The following is a 12,868-nucleotide window of genomic DNA, read 5'->3' as shown; positions in this document are numbered from 1 at the left end:
CGGCTCGGGGGCGGCGCCATTTTGTCTCCCCCCGCCCCGACCGCCATAACGGCCACAGCCAACGGCGACGGCCATGCGCAGAGCGGCGCCGGGGCCGTCTCCGTGAGGGGCCGCCGCCGGTCCGGCCGTGAGGGGCCGCGGCCGTGAGGGGCCGCCGGGTGCCGCCATGGTGCGGCTGCACGTTAAGCGCGGCGACGAGAGCCAGTTCCTGCTGGAGGCGGCCTGCGGCGCCCGCCTGGCCGAGCTGGCGCCCCTCGTCGCCCGCATCTACAACGGGAGGCTGAAGGTGCAGCGGCTGTGCTCAGGTACCGGCCGCTATCCCGCCTTCCTGCCGCCGTGAGGGGGAGCGGCGGCTGTCGGCTGCGGGTCGGGGGCCGCAGGGGAGGGCAGGGCGGAAGGTGAGGGAGCTGCAGCTAGGAGGCGGCGGTAACCAGTGGTTACCCCGCTGGGTAAACACCTTGGCCTGCTGCGAGCTGGCGTCTCTAGATCGGGCAGAAACGATTGCAGAGACTTGTGTTTGTTTCTTGGTTCACACCGGGAGACAGTCAGACCCCATGGTTCTGGTCCAGTACCAAAGACAGAGGCGGCTTATTTTCCCAAGTGTGAAGAGATTCACTGCTGTGTAACAGTAAAACGTTTTCCCCTTCTGAAAGAAGTTGCTTTCCCAAAAGTATTTGGAAAAAGGAATATGCAGTCAGCTAAGGCTGACTCGTGAAATACCTGTAAGAAAAAGTTCATGGCCAGCAAGTAGAGAATCACAGAATCATTAAGGTTGGAAAAGACCTTCAAGATCATCTGGTATCATCTAGGTTTGCATACCTAGCCTTGTTTCACTTGTTACTGTTTCATGTATATGTGAAGAACGTGAATTTTAATGTAATTACTGTGTGTGTATACATATTTATAATATATATCTATATTTAACACGTATTTATATATATATACAATGTATTTATATAAATATATACGTATTATTATTTTCGTATACTTAGTTCTTTAAAAACTGAAGCCTAGCAGTAAGGTTTTCTGCATGTACATAATCCAAAAGGGTGTTTCTAAATGCTGTATTCTCAGTAACACACATTTCTAACCTTGTGCTCTAAATGCTTTAAAGAGATGGAGGAGCTGGCAGAGCATGGTGTTTACTTGCCGCTTAATATGCAAGGACTGACGGAAGAGCAAATTGAAGAACTGAAGTTAAAGGATGAGTGGGCAGAAAAGTGCATACCAAGTGGTGGGAGTGTCTTCAAGAAGGATGAAATTGGACGAAGAAATGGACATGGTAAATAGAGCCCAGATGTTTGCTTCTTTCCCTGTAAGCATAAATAATCTGTGATATCATGAAGAACATGAAAAACATGATTCTGAGCTTAATTTTCACCTCACTGTCCTGGAAGAAGAGAAAACTAAGTCAATACTTAGTATGCATTTGATATCAGGCAGCCTGTTAGCCATCTAATGTTTCTTTGCTAATTACAATGATCATCCTATGAACAGACTATATTAAAGGCAGTTGTAGATTTGTTATGTAAGTAGCTATTTAGAGCCTTTTTTCACAATAAATCAGCTACACGATCAGTTACTTACATAAATCCTGGATTAGGACCTAGTGTAACGTTGATTTAAAAGCCTAAATGGTGTTGTATCTCTTTGGCACAGGTGCTATTTACTTCCAAGCATTACAGTTGCAAAGTTAAACTCCAAAAATAAGCAAGTAGTTGCCAGAACGGGGAGTAACTATTTTGTTTCAATTTATTCTCCCTGTTTATAAATGCATACTTGTGTATTGTTTTTCTCCAGAGTCTCCAAGGTGCTTTGAGTTAATAGGTTAGGTTGTTCTTCTAGTATCTCTCAGTTCTCGTATTCACTGCGACTCAGGCTTACTGAACTCACTCATCTCTTTTTCTTTCTGCAAATTGTGCTGTTGCCTTCGCACCTGGTACAAGCATCGAGCACTGCTCTCTTGCCACCTCAGGGCCAGGGGCACGATGGCTGGCTGTGACCATCTTCGAGCTGGCTGCTTTATTGTTACCCCGACGCCACAACAGCCCCTGCCAGGCCGGCAGCCCTTTAGATGCTGATTACAGGCAGTTCAATTACGGAGGAATCTTGGAATAATTTAGCCTTAACGTGGCATACACAAGCAGCTTATTCTAAATGTTTTGTTTTGGGGAAAATAATTCTTCTAATGCAACACACTGTCCAATCAAGCTTAAGCTCGTGCTGAGCTTCATTAAGAGCTTACAATATACCTAAATGTTTTCCCTCCTGCCTGTGTTCTCACAAGTGGTCAAGTCTCTCTTGCACACCTTGGGGCATTTTGCTTCAGAGTTTGGCATGGTTGTGAGCAGTGTCAGGCCTTATACTAAAAATTTACAAGCAAATTTAGCATAAGGGTAGTACCGCTCTTACTTGTAGTCATAGTTGGGCATTTATGTGTTAGCAGGTAGACAGCTTTTTTATATGAACAAAGCTATAATACTGAACAGTGTGCAAATGTGGGCCAAATTAGATACAACTAAATGATGCATTTATACTCAGCTGGAAATGAGCATGATTTAATTGTGTTTTGCTTTGAGGAGAGGGGTTTTGTAACAGTTAAAATACATAATTATGGTATGAAACATACATTGTATTTGCAAAACTGCATTTACTATTAGGATGAAGTTTTAATTAGAAAAAAAAAAAAATCAGAAAACTCCAAGCTGTTGTTGCTGATTAAAGCACATCTGCTTGTAGAGCCCACAACAGTTATAGGTACAGCATGGGAAAGAGTCATGCTTTAGGTTGGGGTGAGTATGAGATTATGGCTGTTGCTTTTTACTCAGTATTTTTGTCTCAAGTGAAGTTTCCTGTACCAGCCAAATGTCGTTATGGAAATGTAAGTTTGACTCTCCCGTGAGAGATGCTGGTTTGTTTTTCAAGTTACTAAGAAGTGTGACAATGACCTATCTACGTGGTAAATAGACTACAATTTAGTAGTGTATATATATATATCTTGCTTTGTGCTTTAACAATGTCTCATTTGCTTACAGTAGAAAATAACTAGGGCAGGTCCTTTTCTTGTTGTGGGCTGTTGGTGGTGGTGGTTGGTTGTGTTTCTTGTTTTGCTCGTTCAGTTTGGTTGTATATGGTAAATATAAATTATTAAGTACGTATCTCTTATTTTTAGCTCCAAATGAAAAAATGCAGCAAGTAATAAAAAAGACAATAGAGGAAGCCAAGGCATTAATCTCTAAGGTAAGTTTTCTGAAGTAGGGTGAACTGTCTTAATAGGTGCTGTGTTGTTGCACGGCTTAATTAAAAATGGGCCTTTTTCAGTGCAAGGGCTAACGATTTTTGAATAATATCCTGCGGTGATGTGAATAATCTGACAGAAACGGACATTTCTGTTAATGATTTTCCTAATGGCTTTTGGCAAGCTGGTTCAACAAGTTAAGGAATCAGATATTAAACACCAAGTGAATGCTGGCAGCCTAGACCACATGAATGATTAAATTGCATTTAATTTTATCCACATGCTCTTAATTTGCTATTGATGCATTCTTTAGGTGGATGCTTGTCATGTTTTCTGGTGAAAAATTAACTTCATTCTGTGATGTTTCTGGAATAAAATACCTTTTGCTCATTAACGTAGTCATTTGGCTCTACATATAATTAATTGAAAAATATGTTTTAATCTCTTAGATTAGGCCCTGGTTTTACAAGTACTTGGATGCAAGCTAGGTCTCAATGAGTTTGTGTGCGTAAAGATAAGCGAGAGGGTATGCCCCGATGGGACTACAGACTCAGTTATTCACCTTCCCTTTACCAAATACTGAGATATTCTGTATAGTGTCTGAGCTTTCATATGACTTTGAAGCACTAATTAAATCATATTTATTATCAGATTGTTTTTTGTGAATGTTTGCAGGCCATTTTCTTCTCCCCACCCCCATAATCTGGGAATTAGCAGGTGTGGCACTTGAAAACAGCTTTAAACCAGTTACACATATAGATAAAGTTAATAATTCTTTAACGTTGCCTGTGCACTTAAATTGGCCTTCTTGACAGTCCCGCTGCTGATAATGGTGTCATATCAGTCACCTGGAGTGAGCAGCTCAGTGTTCCCAACGGCCTCGTGGATCTGTTGGAGGCAAGCAGAGGAGCTACTGTGTTGCTTGACAGTGCCTCTAGTGTGCTGAGTTGCAGCAAACCTGTCCTGAATTTAGGGAGGGTTTCAGCCAAACTGTTTCAAGTCATAACAAAATCCATACGAAATGAGAGATGTTTAAGTTAAAGCCTTTGCTTTACTTTAAAGATTTCCTCTGGGTGGACACTTTCTCTTGGATTACAACTGATCAGCTCTATTTTCAAATGTCTAGGAAACCAATAATATTTGGCTTTACGTCTTGAGAGGAAAAAAAAATCTGCAGATCTCATCTCCACTCTGCAATTCTTCCTGGGTGGAACTTCCAACTATCTACCTTGTCATCATTTACAATAAGAAATTGCAAAATTACTGCACTGAATACTTTCTTACTCCAGGAATTACTGTCATTCACTGGTGAATTAAGTTAAAAGATAGTTTGTGAAGTATTTTGGCAGGTTCATCACTTCATAGTGATGAAAATAAATATGTTTGTATATTCAAAAAACAAAAAAGGAGAAAAAGTTAATAATCTGAGGCTGAGAAACCAATTGTACTTGCCAGTTAACTAGTTTAATAATATCCACAAGGAGGCAGCATTCTCTTACTCTATTTTTTTAATAAACCTGGAACATTTAAATCCTTAAGCAAAAAATTCAGTTCTTCTCTTCCAGATGCATCTTATTTTGTTTTCTGTTTGTTTTTCCCTCTGTCTGTTGCAGTTGGGTTTGGAATGATCTCAGGTATTTGATCTTACAGATCTCTGCCTGAACCATGCCAAACTTTACTCCTTTGCTCCTGTGCTCTGTTTTTTACTCAAGCCTCAGGTTTTAGACCCTTTCTCTAGCCCACGCTTTAATTCTACTGTTTTAATCTTGTTGGTGAATCACAAGTGCTTAGCCTTCACATCGAGTTTCTGCAGTGATATGTATTATCTGAATGCCTATATTCCACAGACGTTTGTTACTAAATGCCTCCTGCACAGTTCAGTGGATGTTTGAGATCTCTTATTTTTTGCCATTGTAAGCAAGGTAAGCAGAGAGGGTGCTAGGGATGCGCATGGAAATCAATACTCCAATGAGAAAACTTGCACTCCTCTTATTTTTGTGCAGACGGTTAGGTTTGCTCAAACATCCCAGCAATGAACCTTTAAAGTGACTACAAAACAAAGTATTTTTCATGCACACACACACATGTATACGTAAAATCTCCATATATATATATATATATATATATGTAGCTATTTTACAGTTCTCTATAGAATGTAACTTATTAATGATCCCTGCCTGCATTTCAGAAACAAGTTCAGGCCAACGTGTGTGTTAATATGGAGATGGTGAAAGATGCACTGGACCAGCTCCGAGGGGCTGTGATGATTGTATATCCAATGGGATTGCCTCCACATGATCCAGTGAGGATGGAGCTGGAAGATAAAGAAGACTTGGCGGGGACTCACGTATGCAGTAATGTTTTTGTATTATATGTAGTGTCTGGGCTAAATTGTGCTGGTTTCCATTTTATCAGTGAAGGTTGCTTGTTTTCATGTACCTGAGATATTTTGTTTAATATTTTTGTCTGACACTTTACAAAAAGCACACCAATAGCTTACCTAGAAATAAAATGAATGAAGTATATTTAAAATGTTACGTACAAAGCTGAGTTCAGGTAAGTGTGAGACCCAATTTAAATAGCTTGTGGTCAGTATTGAGAATTTAATGCCGAAAGTGTTGCTGTTAGATCAAAACTGAATGGAATATAGACCAAGATGCTGCACATTACTGTGAAGAGAGCAGTGAAACAGGTGTGTAGTGTAAAATCAGCTGAATTGCACTTAATTCCAAAAAGATTTTCCGGGGGGGAAAAAATAATTCATTTTTGACAAAAAAAAAAAAAAAAAAAAAAGGGCAAAAAAATAAAAACAGCACCCCAGTAAATTCTCCCACATGCTCTTCACCTTGTTTGTTTATTTGTCACAGGCTGGACTTGAAGTTATAGAAGAATCTGAAGCACAATTATGGTGGGCAGGAAAAGAGTTGAAAGAAACCAAGTTGCTTTCTGACTATGTAGGCAAAAATGAGAAAACAACCATCATTGTAAAGATACAGAAAGTAAGTCTCACGGGAAGATTTTTTACATGTTGTTTATCCTTGGCAGTCTAATTCTTTGTCGAAGATAAATGGTATTAGGCATATAAAATGGATTAGATTAGGTCCAGTTTAAGTGTCTTAAAACTACTCAATCTATTTTGAGCTTTTAGTTTATTTTATCCTAAGTACTTCTTAGTATTTAGCTGATAGGCAAAGGAATTACTGTAGTTGCTATTACCTGCTTTATAAGAATACACCAAAGAGCTACTTAAAACTAGATTAAACGTAACCTGAAAAGCTGGAAATCACACACAGAAAACCAACTCGCTCTCAGTTCCATCTCTGTGTGGAGCACTGGGCAGACCCATTCATTCAGTACACACAGTTATATGTGGTGTGGATACCCCTCATCGCCTTCTAAGTCTTTCTTTGAAAGAAGGTTTCTGCAACTCCGTAACTTCCTGACTCTGGGGGCCCTCAGTTTCTTGATGGCAGGTCTTCAAACTGCCTCAGTTGCCTTGGGAATGTGGACTTATGTCTCTTTTGAGGACGCAGGTTGTGAAAGAGCCCAAATTTGAGCTCTCCTGAAGTCTTCAATTTCAACTTGCTGAGTGCTAGAAGGAAAGACGAGCTGTTGTGCCTGCACCACCCAGCTGTGCTGTCAGCTGCAGCTCACCTAAAGCTCGCGGCTGAACTTCTTAAAAGAAATGAGACTTTCCGGTCAGGTGTGGCGAAAGCACATGAGGCTTGTGAACATAGCTCTGCTCTGGAGCAGTGAGCAAAAAAGAGGCAAAGGTCTCCTGCTGCTCCGCAGTTTATAGACCTGATGCTTTAGTAAAAGCCCGTGGTTAAGTGTGTACTGGCATCTGTTGCACTGTTCTTACAGTGTGAGAATTAAGTACCGAGTTATTGGGGCTGGTCGTTATTTTCTGGACAAAGTGACCAACTACCTGTGCAGTTCTGTTCGCCTCAGGTGAGAAGGCCATACTTAAGGGAAGAACGTTTGTGCTTTCAGTGCACTTTCAGAACTTTGTCAGAGCATGCTCAGCCTGTTTGTGTGTATAGCACCACATTCAGAGGATGCATTTGTGAATGTCAAATGCCTCGGAGAGGGTACTAATCCATAGGTCAGAATGATTCTGGTGCTGCTTTTCACTTCCCTGGCAGTCAGAGCTTCTCTGCCTTGAAAAGCAAAATGGCTACGGCAGATCTTATCGTCTGCAGGTGTCTGTAATAGAACTCTTCGAAGATAAGTGACTTACATGTTTGTAATTTAGAAGCCCAGAACTGCTTTCTCTTTTCTGTCAGGGTGGCTGAAAAACGGTGCGACGACTCAACAGCCATTGAAGGACAGGCTCCTGGGAAAGTTGTCTTACTGTTTAATTAGTTGCTGGACCTCTTCAGAGAATGCAAAGTAGTACGGTGGTTTTCTTATCTGACAGTGGATGCCCGCATTCTTGGGTTGGAGAGCTAATTTAAACCATGCCAGACCCTTTTTGTTCCAGTAAGGATTCGCCATCTCCATTTAAACTCTTCTGTTTGCTATTGTTGACGATAGCTGTCATCAGCTATTTTCTGCTGCGTGCATCACTTCTTCCATGAGGACAGTTGCCTGGAAAAAAATATTTGTAGTAACAAGTAGAATTTATTTTATTTGTAGTGTTTTGTAAGTATCTTCCTTCCCTGCTTTACCAAGTCATAAGCCATCTTGAGTCTGTGTTAGCAGGGAAACTAAAGGTGGATGGGCCCCTCCTGAGACATTTGGAATGGCCTGAAAGCTGAGAGATTTCTCATGTTTTTTAGGGCAGAAGTTTAAGTAAAACAGACTCAGTAATCTTGTTTGCAGCTTCCATTGATGTTCATAAAATTGACAGTGTGATTAAGATGCCAAGATGAAAGAATAAGTCTCACCTGAACGCAGCAGGAGTTCCTCAATGTTTATTTTCCGGCCCTGAGGACCTTGTTGAACATGAGAAATCTTACTGTCTGAAGAAAGATTCTGCTATCTTTGCATAGCAGTTTCTCCTGTTCTTTTTTGTATCACAAATGCCATTGTGAACAAAATTTGTGGTTTCCCTTTCAGAAAGGACAAGGAGCTCCAGGGCGTGAACCTCTGATTAGTCATGAAGAGCAAAAACAGATGATGCTGTATTACTACAAAAAGCAGGAGGAGCTTAAGGTAGCGGTGTCTTTTAGCTCTGCGTGAGCTACGCTGCAGTAGACACCGAGCGCGGGTTGCATTCACTGCTGCTGCCTTCACCTCTCCGTTCTCTTCACAGAAACTAGAAGAGGACGACGACGACTCATTTCTAAATGCTGAGTGGGCAGACAGCCATGCTTTGAAAAGGCAATTCCATGGTGTAAAAGACATCAAGTGGGGGCCAAGATGAAGCTCTACAAACACCTTTTTGCCTCTTTCTGCTGTTTGGTTGATACACTTGTTTGCTAAGAGGGGTGTTGCGTGTTAGATTCTTCTGAGAAAAGCTGAAGTTGTCTCTTCCATAGCAGATGCCTCTTTCAGCCTTAGGTTTTTGATAAATGTTTACATTTCTATGCAACGGTAGCAGCACTTGTCTCTGCGAAGATTGGAATCAATCCTGTTCGTGTTGATTGTTCTATTAGAAACTTGTAATTTGAATATTGAAATATTAACCTATTTCAGAGAGAATATATCTAATAAATGTGCACTTGGATTTTGTTTGAGTGCTCTTTATAATTCTTGATTCCTGCACTTCTTTTAGCTAGTACAGTCTGTATAAGTTAATTTTTTATAAAAATAAATAAAATTTCCCAGGCTAATCCAGTAAAAGTTCAGTGATCTCTATATGCCTGTTTGCATTTTGACATAGCTGATCTTAAGCTTATTTTTAAAGGAATTGACCTCTTAAAAATTATTTAAGGAAGTTATTTTTTTTTGTATAAACACCAATAACATTGAAAATGAAGCATTCTAGAAAGATTTTCATCTTTTATTTTTCTTTGGCATTGGAAGGCACTCGACTGAGCTCACTCAGTGTAACAAGCTGTTAGTTGTCATGCTTTCAGACAGAGACTGACAGAAATCTATTTACTGAAATAAGCATCACTTGCAGATGGATTGGATACAATAAAAACAAGCTTGATAGGGTAAGATCTTTACCACAGAAATAACTTTAAGATTATGACTTTAGAAGTATTTTGTTTATAACATCAACATTTTAAAATGAGAAATGAAATTTATTGGAGAGTGTTTCAGTTCTGGGTTCAGGACTAACAAAGGAAATACAGTAGACTTGAATGTTGTGTTTGTGTTTGAAGGGAGGATTTTGAGTTGGGATTCTGTGCTACTAATGGAAAATTAAATCTCTAGAATTATCCAAGTGAATAAGAAGTCTCTAAAAAAACATTGCTCAAGTTTTATGTGTGTAGGCTTCTGTGTGCTCAGAGGAGATCCTTTCCTACAGAGGTGGGTATGTCTCCTGGTCAGTTGCGCAGTGCAGAGCCGGGCTGTGAAAATTCTGCATGAGGATCGACTTGGTCTTTTAAAGGGAGGTGGACTCATACTTCGCTGTGGTCACTCACAGCCAGCAACTAGAACGATGTCTGCATTCACACCCCAAAGCAGTTCTCCTTTTCCATTCTGCAGTGCCGAAAGGCAAGCCAATGAAGGAAGCAAGTTGGTAGTGTAGTTTGCAGCACGCTCCAGGTAACAAGTTGCCCCTGCACATTGCTCTCCACCTCAGCCAAACGAGATCATGTTCACAAACTACCCCAGTCTCAAGAACAGGCAGTTGCTCATTGGCACATAATTTACATTAAATTTTAATGTGAAACATCTTTATGCAGGTGCCACGTTTTGGTAGTGTAGTGCTAGGGTGACTCAGCAGCTCTAACAATCTGGTTATTTGCTGTCTGAACTTACACCTGCATTTGACATTTTTCACTGGTAGATTTTATATATATATATATATATTTTAAGTCTTATTCATGCCCTAATCCTCTTGTCACAAGGGCTTAGTCATAGATACACTGGAAAACACAAATGTCTGAGATATTAACTAGAAACTTCCGGCTGTGCCAAACCTGCCAGGGCAACAAGATGGAAATAAATTCTGTGGTCGCTGTCTGTCCAGTAAAAATGCCTGCATGTGGCTCTCCAGACTTTCAAATCTCAGTGCTGCTGGCTTGTCTCTCTGCTTGTTTGAGTCATTGTAGAACAACAAAGAGAAGGTGTGTTGCTAACTGTTTTTCCATTACTGCAAAGCAATCGTAATTTTCTTTACGTATTGGTATGGTTGAAGAGAGATCGATCAAGCTAAATTGAAGCGCTTAGTTGAACTTGTAGCTGGAAGATTGAATATAGAAAAGATAAATAATGTCACTTAATAAACTTGATTTTTTTTCTTCAATCTGATTATTTTAAGAAAGTTGCTGTCTGGTGGTTTTTCTTGAGAATCAGTTTTGCAGTAACATGTTTTCAAGAAAAAAGTCAGTATGTCAATATTTTATCTTTGCGTTTTAAAGCTACTTGGAATTCATTTCCATGTGGCAAGGAAATAGAGCAGGTTTTAAAAGAATCCCTGTTTCTACCGCTTCCTCAGATGAAAATCAGAGTCCTGTGCAATTCTTTGGAGGCGTTTAACTACTCACACAGCTCAAGGCTTTCTTCCTAATGTGCTCCTTTGCTGTTATCAAAGGGTCGAGTGAAGAAAACCTGAAAATACTTCATTTATTAATATCATAGGCATTGCAACCCACAGTGGTATGATGAGTGTTCTTGATCCATAACTAGGATTGGCAGCACTCAGTGACGTCCTTATAAAATTATGAAAATGATTGATTTATTACAAAAGTTGATAGGCACCTAGCTCCAACTCCTGATCACTCCTACTGGTTGCAGGAGGTCCTGGTGGCCAGTGGGACCACTGTGACTTCTAAGGGAGCTTACACAGACACAAACCCTCTCCCTCTTCTCCCCTCTCTCCTGCAATGCTGTCCTTCGTGGGTTTCACGCAGAGCTGTGTGAATGTTGTCCGAGGAAAGCAGGTTTTGCCTTGAAAGTGATTATTTTGTTTGGGCAGTTTTTTATATATGCTTAAAATAAACAAATGGCTATTTATAGGCTAATGACTCCGAGTTGTTGCAAATATAAAAAGTAGCCCTTTTTATAACTTTTTAAAGCAAGTTGGTTAGTGGCCTGGCACACGTTGCATCCAGTAGAGTTACAGTCTGGAGGCTCCCAGTCTTCATTCCTCTAAGGATCACTTTGTTTCTTGCGCAGCTTGTGACAACACTTCCCCAAAATCTAATCTTTTCTGCTTAATAAGCAGGCTGAGCAGAGCCAGCGGTGCCGTGCCAAGGCCCTGCTGCAGGGTGCTGCAGTGCCGACCTGAAGGGTAGATTTCCGTAAGACGGACAGATTGCTGCAGTGGCTGCCTGGGATCTGGGCTTGTGACGTGACCGTACCTGGTGGCAATTATTTATCGGTGTCTACACACCCCAGCACTCTTTACTTTCCTGCTCCTCCTCGTTAAAAAACAGCTTTTTTTAGTTACTTTGTCCTAACTGTGCTGAGATTAGTGTCCTTGGCAGGAAGCTTCCCAGATGTTTTGGATCAGTTATAATCAGTTGAAAATACCCAACCGAATCCCTCTTGCAAACAGAGCTTTCATCTTAGATTAGTATTATTCTGAGGAGCTTGTTCTGCGCGCTCCCAGTCCTGTAAATAACTGAAGTCACTGCTGGCTGTTGGCCACCAAGGGCATTTCAATGCCCTTGATACCAGGAAAGTGTTCAATAGCAGAGGAGGCAACATGAAAGAAACATAGTTAAGTATCTATATTCCATGGATTTCACTTGTTAAACCACAGTGCACATCCACAACTGCAAGTAAGTGGTTGTCCATGGCAAAGTTACAGGACGTTGCCAGCGCCTTCCTCCCAGCAGAGCTCTCTGTGCGACTGGCATACGTATCAAAGGAGCCTGAGGACTCTTGTTATATTTCCAAGACTTGTTGCGAGTCATTGTTTCAGTGAAAAAGACCCTTTTCAGCTGCCATTAGATGGAGAATCTGATCTCTGAGGGGTGACATTTGAACAGGACCTTTGATCATGTCGCTTACAATGTTGTCACTTCCTTCCTAGGAGAGGAAAAACTAGGCACAGGAAATAATTAACATGGAAGAAACTACATTTTATTCTAAATACCTTTGATGACTGTTCTCCCTTGTTAGTGCTCTTGCACAACGCTGTTGTAGTTGGCACTGCTCCCTTCTTCAGCTGAGAAGAAAGTCCATAGGATCAATGCTCTTCTGAGAACTCGTGCTAGCATCCACAGAGCTGCTGGACTCATTCGTTATGACTGAAATAGAATAAAGTTACTGGAAAAAGCTGAAAGCGTGCTAGAACAAAGCACAGGACTATAGATATTTAAATATCTGCTCTTAGGAATTTGAGAATTATGAGATGTGAAAGTTGCACTTAGGTTTGCAAGTTTGTGAAAGCATTTATCTGCCTCGGGGCAGGGGCATTGCTCTTCCACGGCTTCCCCATGCATGGTCAGCCCCTGGGCGTGGGGTGGGTGCTGCTCTGCAGAGCCCTCTGTGCCTCGGAAGACGCGGCAGGTCCTCACAGTCATCCATTTTTCACTCCTCCAGCGGGATGCTGGGACTCCT

The 12,868-nt window shown here is 41.1% G+C and overlaps 1 protein-coding gene across 1 annotated transcript; it reads left to right on the top strand.

The window, feature by feature from the left end:
- The first annotated feature begins 41 nt into the window (after positions 1 to 41).
- CFAP298 (cilia and flagella associated protein 298) lies at positions 42 to 8,932 on the top strand. The gene is made up of 7 exons (XM_035545808.2): positions 42 to 305; positions 1,115 to 1,282; positions 3,173 to 3,240; positions 5,427 to 5,585; positions 6,106 to 6,237; positions 8,300 to 8,395; positions 8,496 to 8,932. Exons 1-7 carry the CDS (start codon positions 167 to 169, stop codon positions 8,604 to 8,606), a joined length of 873 nt encoding a protein of 290 aa, XP_035401701.1. The 5' UTR covers positions 42 to 166; the 3' UTR covers positions 8,607 to 8,932.
- Positions 8,933 to 12,868: the final 3,936 nt, after the last annotated feature.

This window comes from Cygnus atratus, chromosome 1 (assembly GCF_013377495.2).
Source record: "Cygnus atratus isolate AKBS03 ecotype Queensland, Australia chromosome 1, CAtr_DNAZoo_HiC_assembly, whole genome shotgun sequence".
In the NCBI taxonomy this organism is placed as follows: Eukaryota; Metazoa; Chordata; class Aves; order Anseriformes; family Anatidae; genus Cygnus; species Cygnus atratus.
This window is presented reverse-complemented; position numbering and strand designations above follow the sequence as displayed.